This window comes from Geospiza fortis, unplaced genomic scaffold (assembly GCF_000277835.1).
Source record: "Geospiza fortis unplaced genomic scaffold, GeoFor_1.0 scaffold178, whole genome shotgun sequence".
In the NCBI taxonomy this organism is placed as follows: domain Eukaryota; kingdom Metazoa; phylum Chordata; class Aves; order Passeriformes; family Thraupidae; genus Geospiza; species Geospiza fortis.
In genome coordinates this window covers 939,948-949,231 of record NW_005054466.1, presented here as the reverse complement: position 1 = coordinate 949,231, position 9,284 = coordinate 939,948, and the positions used below count along the sequence as shown (strand labels likewise).

The 9,284-nt window shown below is 61.0% G+C and overlaps 1 protein-coding gene across 1 annotated transcript in view; it reads right to left on the bottom strand.

Moving 5' to 3' along the window:
• Positions 1 to 9,284, bottom strand: part of NBEAL2 (neurobeachin like 2) — a 40,827-nt gene that overhangs the window by 11,744 nt on the left and 19,799 nt on the right. The window contains 27 exon segments of the mRNA XM_031062807.1: positions 4 to 44; positions 983 to 1,118; positions 1,694 to 1,842; positions 1,915 to 2,076; positions 2,158 to 2,274; positions 2,353 to 2,447; positions 2,763 to 2,935; positions 3,021 to 3,130; positions 3,248 to 3,337; positions 3,415 to 3,531; positions 3,610 to 3,707; positions 3,785 to 3,902; positions 3,982 to 4,091; positions 4,171 to 4,301; positions 4,382 to 4,522; positions 4,606 to 4,730; positions 4,808 to 4,903; positions 5,616 to 5,723; positions 5,813 to 5,946; positions 6,062 to 6,219; positions 6,305 to 6,425; positions 6,600 to 6,724; positions 6,805 to 6,962; positions 7,444 to 7,593; positions 7,686 to 7,991; positions 8,402 to 8,539; positions 9,205 to 9,284. Coding sequence (XP_030918667.1) covers positions 4 to 44; positions 983 to 1,118; positions 1,694 to 1,842; positions 1,915 to 2,076; positions 2,158 to 2,274; positions 2,353 to 2,447; positions 2,763 to 2,935; positions 3,021 to 3,130; positions 3,248 to 3,337; positions 3,415 to 3,531; positions 3,610 to 3,707; positions 3,785 to 3,902; positions 3,982 to 4,091; positions 4,171 to 4,301; positions 4,382 to 4,522; positions 4,606 to 4,730; positions 4,808 to 4,903; positions 5,616 to 5,723; positions 5,813 to 5,946; positions 6,062 to 6,219; positions 6,305 to 6,425; positions 6,600 to 6,724; positions 6,805 to 6,962; positions 7,444 to 7,593; positions 7,686 to 7,991; positions 8,402 to 8,539; positions 9,205 to 9,284 — 3,487 coding nt within the window.

Genomic DNA, 9,284 nt, shown 5'->3' with positions numbered 1-9,284 from the left:
CGCGTGGAGCGCCACAGCCGCCGGTGGAACTGGCCCGGCCGCACCTGGGGACGGGGTGAGCGCCTTTCCCATCCCCAAATCCTTTATCCATGCCCTTCCACGTCCCCATCCCAGCCCAAGGTCCTCACCCCCTTCTCCATCCCCATCCTAGCACAAGGTCCTCACCCCCTTCTCCATCCCCATCCCATTCCAAGGTCCTCATCTCCTTCTCCATCCCCATCCCATCCCAGCCCAAGGTCCTCATCCCCTTCTCCATCCCCATCCCATCCCATCCCAAGATCCTCATCTCCTCCATCCCCATCCCATCCCAGCCCAACGTCCTTATCCCCTTCTCCATCCCCATCTCATTCCATCATTCTCATCCCCTTCTCATCCCAACATCCTCATCCCCTTCTCCACCACCATCCCATCCCATCCCATGATTTTCATTCCCTTCTCATCCCAATATCCTCATCCCCTTCTCCATCCCCATCCCCATCCTCTTCATCCCCATCCCAAGATCCTCACCCTCTTCTCCATCCCCATCCCATCCCAATATCCTCATCCCCTTCTCCATCCCCATCTCCTCTCAGTTTCTCATCCCATTCTTCCTCCTCATTCCTTCCCAGATACTCATCTGCTTCTCCATCCCATCCTCTTCTCCTTCCCCATTTCCATTATCATCTTCCAGATCCTCATCCTTTTTTCCATCCCTATCCCCTTCCAGATCCTCATCCTCTTCTCCATCCCAATCCCCTTCCCAAAACCCTTTATCCAACCCCATCTTCATCCCCTTCTCTATCACCACTTCCTCCCAGACCCTCATCCCCACCCCATCTCCACCCCCATCCCCATCCCAGATCCCCTTCCCCACCCACCCCGGTCCCTCTCAGCTCTGCAGAGGACACACCGATGTCCCCACCCTGGGAACACCCAGGGGACACCCAGGGGACACCAAGCCACGTCCCCGTCCCACCCAGCCCTGGCTGGGGGTCCCGCTCACCTCCGCGGGCTGCCCAGCGCCCACCACGATGAGTTTTCCATCCTCCAGCCCCACCAGGATGTGGCTCTTCTCCTTGGTGACGGACACGCTGTGCACGGGCACCCGCATGGGCACGGGGGGCACGGCCGCCCTCAGGCTGGGGACACAAGCCATGGTGTGGGACACGAGGCATGGCACAGGACACCACGGCACGGGACACAAACCATGGCATGGGACACCATGGCACGGACATCATGGCATGGACATCATGGCACGGGACACCATGGCATAGGACACCACGGAATGGGACACAAACCATGGCATGGGACACCAACCACGGCATGGGACACCAACCATGGCATGGGACACAAACCATGGCACGGGACACCATGGTACGGACATCATGGCATGGACATCATGGCACGGGACACCTTGGCATGGGACACAAACCATGGCATGGGACATCATGGCATGGGACACCATGGCATGGACATCATGGCATGGGACACAAACCATGGCATGGGACACCATGGCATGGACATCATGGCATGGACATCATGGCATGGGACACAAACCATGGCATAGGACACCATGGCATGGGACACCATGGCAGGGGACACAAGTCATGGCCCGGGACACCATGGCACGGGACACCATGGCACGGGACACAAACCATGGCACAGGAACCCTGAGGACATACTGGGGACAGGACAGGGCACGGCCATCGCTCACCTCTGGAGCTCACGGATCTCCAGCCCACACTCCGAGGTCCCCAGCACCACGAAGTCCTCGGTCAGGCACATGGCTGTCACCTCCCGGTCCAGCGGGACGGAGGACAGGAGCTTCCCGTTCACCGAGTACAGGTGCAGCGCGAACCTCTCCTGCAAGGAGCACAGCGGGACCATGGGGCGGTGCCGGTGGCCGGGAGGGACTATGGGAACACCTGGACATACCTTGGAGCAGGAGGGCTGCCCCACGGTGGTTTGGGCCACCACCTGTCCCTCGGGCCCCACGGCCAGGTGGGACAGGACGGCGGGGGGACAGCTCTCGCCGGGCGGCCGCAGGGAGCGGATGAAGAGACCCCGGCGCACGGTGTGGGTGATGATGGTGCCGTCCTGGGGGAGGAAGGGGACACGGGGTGATGGTGGTGGTGGCACTGCCCATCCCACGCCCACCCCACGGCGCCACCAGCTCACCTTGGAGCCGGACACGGCCATGTCCAGCTCGGTGCTGATGGCCACACATGTCACCTCGGCATCGTGGCCGTACAGAACCTGGACGGGTTTGGGAGCCAAGCCGCTGGAAAAGCCACCCTGGTGGTGGGGACACGGGGACATCAGTGACCTGCTGGCAGCACCCACCACGAGCTCCCCCAGTCCTCCAGCCCTTACCTGCTGTAGGACCTGCCACACCATGCAGGTGGTGTCCCGTGAGCCAGAAATGAGGTAGATGCCACACAGGTCGAGTGACAGGCAGGTGACAACATCTGCGACAGCCAGAGGGACACGATGAGGTGTTGGTCCCTTCCCACCACGCTCAGCCCCCTGACTCCATGGGATGGCACCACGATGTGTTTTTGGACATGGAATTGCTGCCAATCCCATTCCAAGATGTATTTTGGGGTGTGGATGCTGCTGCTCCTCATCCCACTCCAGCTCTGAGGTTGGAACCCGGACTGTCCCCAGGAGATGGAGACACCGGGAGATGCCCCTCATGGTGTCACCTGCCTCCCTACAAACCCATCATGGCATCATCAGATCATCATCATCATCATCACCACCACCACGGGAGGAGGACGTACCTATGTGCCGGGTGATGTGCCCCACGACCTTGCCTTTGGCCAGCGAGGTGACACGGAGGCTGTTGTCCCAGTGTCCCCCGCTGAAGAGCAGCTTCCCGTCGGGGGACACGGCCAGCGTGCGTGAGCTCAGGTCGGCCCCGGGGGCAAAGGGGCCCTGCAGGAAGCGCTGGGTCCTGTGGGGAGGGTGTGGGATGGTGGTGGTGGATTGGTGGCACCTCCAGGGACCATCCCTGGGGACCCCGTGCCCCAGCGACTCACTTGGCATTGGTGACAGTGGGGTCTTTGGTGAAGCTGAAGTAGTTGGAGATGTTCTTGTCGTAGGGCAGCCAGTTATGGGTCCCCAACAAGCCGTTGGCACTCACGGTGACCTGGGCAGAGGAGCAGGGGAGGTGACACCATTACACTGCTGGGATCCTCCCTGGTTTGGTCTTGGACCCACCCCAGAGCAGCAAAACGTCCCCACGCCTCAGTTTCCCCACACTCACCAGGATGTCGGGGGATCCCTGAGTGATGAAGGAATGCGCCTGATTCTTGGGGACCACGGCCTGCACCAGGGCCACCCCATCACTGATGCCCTGTGGGGACACAGCAGCTGCTGGGCACCCTCCTGGCCACCCCACCCTTCCCAGGGCTGCCCAGGGGGTGTCCTCACCTCCACAAAGAAGGACTTGAGCTGGCCCAGGTTCTCGAAGACGTTGGGGGAGCGGGTGTCGAGGGTGGCCAGCCTGCGGGCGGCGCTCTCTGCCGACAGCCGGGCAGGGTGCGGCTCCTGGGGGGCAGGGCACCCGTCAGAACTGGGGGACCCCCCCAAAAGGGGCTGGTTTTGGGGGGTGGGGCCCTGAGCTACCTTGAGCAGCTGGCAGGGCGTCTGCCCGAAGTTGCTGATGATGCCCTCCAGAGCCTTGCGCTGCGTCTCGTCGGTGATGGCGTCCAGGTCCACGGCCCCTGCGGGTGGGGACGGTCACAGTCACAGGGGGACACACCCCGGGCAGGTGTCCCCCTCCCTCAGCCCCTCAGCTCACCCTCGTAGGTGCAGTAGTAGAAGACATTGAGGGCCTCCACGGCGGCCGGGCCGCGCTGCTTGTACCCAAAAATGAGGTCGATCCACTCGTGGAGGTGGGCGGAGACATATTCCGACTCCTGTCCAAGGATGGGGTGTCAGGGTGGGGTGGGAATGGCCCCGGAACAGCCCCGGGGCTGAAGGGGCTCCCCATCTCACCAGGGCTTTGCGGTGCTGCTGGATGAAGTCCTCGCGGGAGCGCGCCCACCGCGGCAGCACCACGTCCCCGACCTTCTCATTGGAGAGCTGCAGGCAGCCCAGGTCAAAGCCTGCGGGCAGGATGAGGATGATGAGGGACAGACACAGACCGCTCTGTGCTCCCCTGGTGGCGACAATGATGTCCCTTACCGTTCTGGTTCTCCAGGAACTCCGGGAAGTAGAAGAACTCCGGGATGAGCTCCTTGACATCCACCGGGTTCTCCATGCGGGCTTGCCACGCCGCCGGCACCGAGTGGAACTGCCGGTCCGAGCAGTCAAACCTGGAGGCACAGGACACCTGGCTGCAGCCTGGCTGTCCCCACGATGTCCCCTCTGCAGGACCCACCTGCCGGGTGCCCACCTGCCGCTCTGCAGCTGGATGTGGAGCGTGGTGAAGGGCTCGGTGCGGATCAGGTAGTGCATGACCCCGGCGGCGTTGGAGTAGTGAGTGCCGTAGTGGAACTTGTCCACCGTGCCCGTGGGGTCCTCGAAGCTCTCATACCTGCAGGCCAGGTGGGATGGGGTCCAGCAGGAGCTGGAAAGGTGCTCCCTGCACCCCCCGCCCTTGGTTTGTGGGGTACTCACTTCTCCTTGACGTCGCGGGCGTGCCGCTCGTTGGCGACTCCGATGGGCTTGGACAGGTCCCGGAACACAGCCGGGTTGGTGAGGTCCAGGGTTTCCGAGACGTAATCCCGCAGGATCCAGGGGAACTGGATGGGGGCAGGAGGTGGGTGAGGTGGGGGGGCACCGGGTCAGTGTGGGGACAGGGGGGGACACAGGGGCTCACCACGGGGTACTGGGACAGGTCGTTGTAGGTGCGCCCCGCGATGGTGTTCAGCTGCATGAGGTACTCGAAGTTGGAGATCTCCCGCAGGACCCATTTCTGGAGAGAAGGGGGAGATGGGCTTGGGGGGAGAGGAGACAGGGGAGACGCCTCCCACCACATGGCAGTGCCTGTCCCTTGGCCATCCCTGGTTCCAAGGTTGTCCCCAGTCTTATGGCCATCACTGGCTCCACAGCTGTCCCCAGAACTGTGGCCATGTCCACCCCACGGCCATCCCTGGTTCTACAGTCACCTCTGGTCCAATGGCCACCCCCATCCCAGAGCCATCCCCTGCTCCATGGCCATCCCTGCTCTCAGACCATCCCATGTCCCACGGTTGTCCCTTGTCCCATGATTGTCCTCACCCCATTGCCAACCCATGGCCATTCCCAACAGCCATCCTTCATCCTCTGTTCAAGTCCAAGTCCATGTCCATGTCCACGGCCATCACTAGTCCCATGGCCACTCCCAGGTCCACAGCCATCCCTGATTCCCTGTCCATGGCCATCCCTGGTCCCATGGCCACTCCCAGGTCCACAGCCATCCCTGATTCCCTGTCCATGGCCATCCCTGGTCCCATGGCCACTCCCAGGTCCACAGCCATCCCTGATTCCCTGTCCATGGCCATCCCTGGTCCCATGGCCACTTCCAGGTCCACAGCCATCCCTTATCCCCTGTCCATGTCCATCCCTGGTCCCGTGGGTTGTCACCCTCCCTTTTCCACCTGGGAAGGGGACACACAGAACATGGATGGGCAGGGTGGGGCCGGTACCTGTGTGAGCCCCGAGGCTTTGAGCAGCTCCTGGGGGGACCGGCTGCCGAAGTAGGTCTGGTTGGGGGGCCGCAGGCCAAGGATGCAGGAATACACCTTGTTCCTCACCTGGAGGGGACAGAAGGACGTGGAGCTGCCGGAGCTTGGGCACAGCCGAGGCCCTGGGAAGGACTGGGAGCGGATGGGAGGGTCCCCACCTTCTTTCTGAAGTTGAGGAAGTAGTTGGCCTGGTCGATGAAGAAGAGCTCGAGGGCGGAGCGGCGCAGGTTGTAGCGGCGCAGGTGGACCTCGCGCAGGTGGGACAAGGGGCGCTTGAAGTCGTAGCCGATCCCTGCCGAGGGTGGGGGCACGCAGAGCCCCCCAGGGGTCACCATCCCGCCATTCCCGAGGCAGGGATGGGGCTGGGTGGGGGTTCCTCACACCCCTCAAGGAGCTCCCGCCGTTACCTCCCTCCGTCTCCTCCTTCTCGCTGCTGCCGTCGTAGAAATAAACGTGCTGGGTTGTCACCTCCAGGCGCCCGGGGACCACGGCCACGGTCGTGATGAGCTCGCAGTCCTCCGACACCACCAGCTTCTCCCGCTGGTTCTGCTCCTTGGGCTCAGCCCTGTGTGGCACAGCGGGGTGAGGACACTCAGGTGACACCCCCAGCCCGGGTCAGCCCGTGCTGTGGCAGGGGTGGGGTCACTCACTGGTTGTCCAGGACAGGGAGGTCCTCCTCGGCCAGCTGGTCATCCTCCAGCTCGCTCACCTTGGCCTCCTTGGCCATGGCGAGTGGGAGGGACTCAGCGGGGTTCTGGAGGTGGTCAGCTCCTGAAATGAGGAGGGGGTCAGCAGGACCCACCACCCCCCTGGGCTGGGAGCAACTTCTGTGAAGGGCCCCCACATTCAGCGCTGTCCATGTCATCTCCCAGCCCAACCCCACTGGTGACATCCCTTGCCCGTGGCACGGGAGGACCCACGGGTGCCCCAGTGCCACCACCTCACCCAGATTGTCCCGCAGGGCGCTGGCCTCCAAGTGTTGGTCAAAATTGAGGTTGGGCACCAGCTTCAGCCTCATCCTGGAGTAGGTCTCGGCACTTGACAGCTTCCAGCGAACCTCTGGTGGGTTCCTGGGGGACAGCTGGGGCTCAGGCACCCTGGGGACCCCCTGGCTGTGCCACCCCTCCCTGGGGACGGGGTGGGGACTCACCGGTCGGCCCAGGCGGAGCGGGGCGAGGTGAGCAGGCGGCACAGGGAGCGCCACTGCTTGAGCACGGTGCTGTGCTGGTTGTTGGCCTGCTTGAGGACGTTGGCGTGCCGCGCGTTCTCCGCCTTGCAGCGCTTCGCCGCCGGCTCCAGCACCAGCTCCTGCCGGGGGGGCACCAAAGTGAGGTGACAACAGGGCTGGGGACTGGGGACATCCATAGGGTGACGTCCTCAGGGTAAGGAGAACATGGCCAGGATGATGTGGTTGGGATGAGGAGTGTATCCTTGGGATGATATCCCCAGGATGAAGAGCACAACCCAGGGATAATGTGCCTGGAACAAGGAGCACATCCCCAGGACAATGTCCCCAAGAGGAGGAGCACTTCCTGAAGGCAATGTCCCTAGAATGGCATCCCTGGGGTGAAGAGCACAACTCCAGGATTAATACCGCAGGGAGAGGAGCACATTCCTAGAATGACATCCTTGGGGTGAGGAGCACATCCCCTGGATGACACCCTTGGGGTGAGGAACGTATCCCCAGGATGAGGAGCACCCACAGTGACACCCCAGGGGTGAGCAGAGTGTCCCCAGGATAAAGAGAACCCCCCATGGTGACATCCTGGGGACAAGGAGGTGGCAGTACCTGGAACAACTTGCGGCTGGCCGCCTTCTCCTGCTCCCGGCGCTGGGAGCTGCTCATCATGGCATCGTAGCAGGCGTTCCAGAAATTGGACATCAGGTCGTGGCTCCTGGCAAACGTGTCCATCTCAAACTGGGCCATGGTGGGCTGCACCTGGACGAGCAGAGAGGCGTTCCCAGGGCTTGGCACCCACCACCCCTCATCCAGGCAACCCCACAGCAACCACCCCGCCCCACGGCACCCACGTGCTTCTCGATGAAGCCCCTCCACTCCGGGGTGGTACAGAAGAGCTGGAAGTCCTCGTAGAAGGTGGGGCTGCCGTTGGTGGGGGGCAGCGAGGGCAGGAACTGCTGCAGCTGCAGGGTCTCGTAGCACTGATCCATCAGCGTGCGGATGATGGGCACCAGCCAGGAGAAGGCCTCCGACCTGGAGTCCAGGGAGCGCCGCAGGGGCGTCTCCAGCTTCCCCAGCAGGTAACAGGCCTCGTCCCTGCGCGGGGCCGACGTGGTCTGCAGGAGGCTGTGCAGCTTCACGTAGGCCAGGGAGTGCAGCTGGGGGGACAGGGGGCGTCAGGCGGGGCCACCATTTGCTTCTTTTCACTGGAAGCAAATTTCTTAAAAGAAGGGAGGTCTTAAAGAGTTGAAGCCGTAATTAGAGGTAAATTGCTGTCCTGGGGGAAGATTTGTTCCACTTCCTCATTCATTTTCAGTAACATGTAAGAGTTAGTGGAGTGTTTTAAGTACACTGCATGTTATGCCAGTTTATATTCATTTGTTTTGTGCCTCCCAAGCAACGTGATGAAGGCTAACCCAATTTATTATGACAAACTATGCAGGTAATTAGAACCACGTTTAGATCAAATCTATCACTCCATGCCACCTCCATTTAAAACGAGCAGCAAATGGACTTCATGGGGTGTTCAAGTGTAGCAGAGAGCAGTGCCCAGGGAGGGGTGACCCACCTGGGGGTCCTGCAGCAGGATGTACCCCACGAGCACCCGCAGCCCCGTCTGCGCCATCTCCTTCAGGTCCGAGGTGCCGTTGGCCAGGTGGTGCCACACGCCCAGCTTGTCCAGCAGGCTGCTGACCCCCTCGTAGATCTGGGGGGACACCGTGAGCCCCCACCCGGGCAGGAACCCCAGCCCTGCCGGGCCACCGGCCCCATCACCCAGCCCTCCCTGGATTTGGGTTTCGGTTTAGGATTAGGGTAGAATATAACTCATGGCAAACTGGGTTTGGCATGAGGTTGGGGCTCAGGATTTATGGTCAGGGGTCAGGTTTAGGGGTATAGGATTGGAGTTAGGACAAAGGTATAGCAGTAAGGTTTAGGATTAGGACGTAGGAAGTACAGTGAGATTACAGGCTGTGAGTTAAGGTTAGGGTCTAGGTTTACAGAAAGAGTTAGGGTTAAGATTAGGATTAAGGGTTGGGCTTTACGACGAAGATGTGCAGTTAAGGTTTAGGATCATGATCTAGGAGGAACAATTAAATTGAGAATTAGGGGTTAGGATTACAGTTAAATGATTAGGATTGGGGTTCAATTTAAGATTACAAATAAGGCGGAGGTAATTTCCTAAAATTTGGATTAGGCTTTGAATTAAATCTAGGATTGAGGCTGAGGTTATTTCCCAAGGTTAGGATTAGGCTTTGATTTCAATTTAGGAATAAGTCTGAGGTTATGTTCAAGTTCTGCAGGTGGGGCTGCTTTTAGGGCCAGGGCTGACATTAGGGATTAGCAGAGGAATCCCTGCTCACTCCCATCCACCTTCTCGCTCCACAGGGCCTGGTTGTTGTGTCCCTCGGAGAAGAGGAAATCCTGGAGCAGCCGCAGCAGCCTCAGGGGAT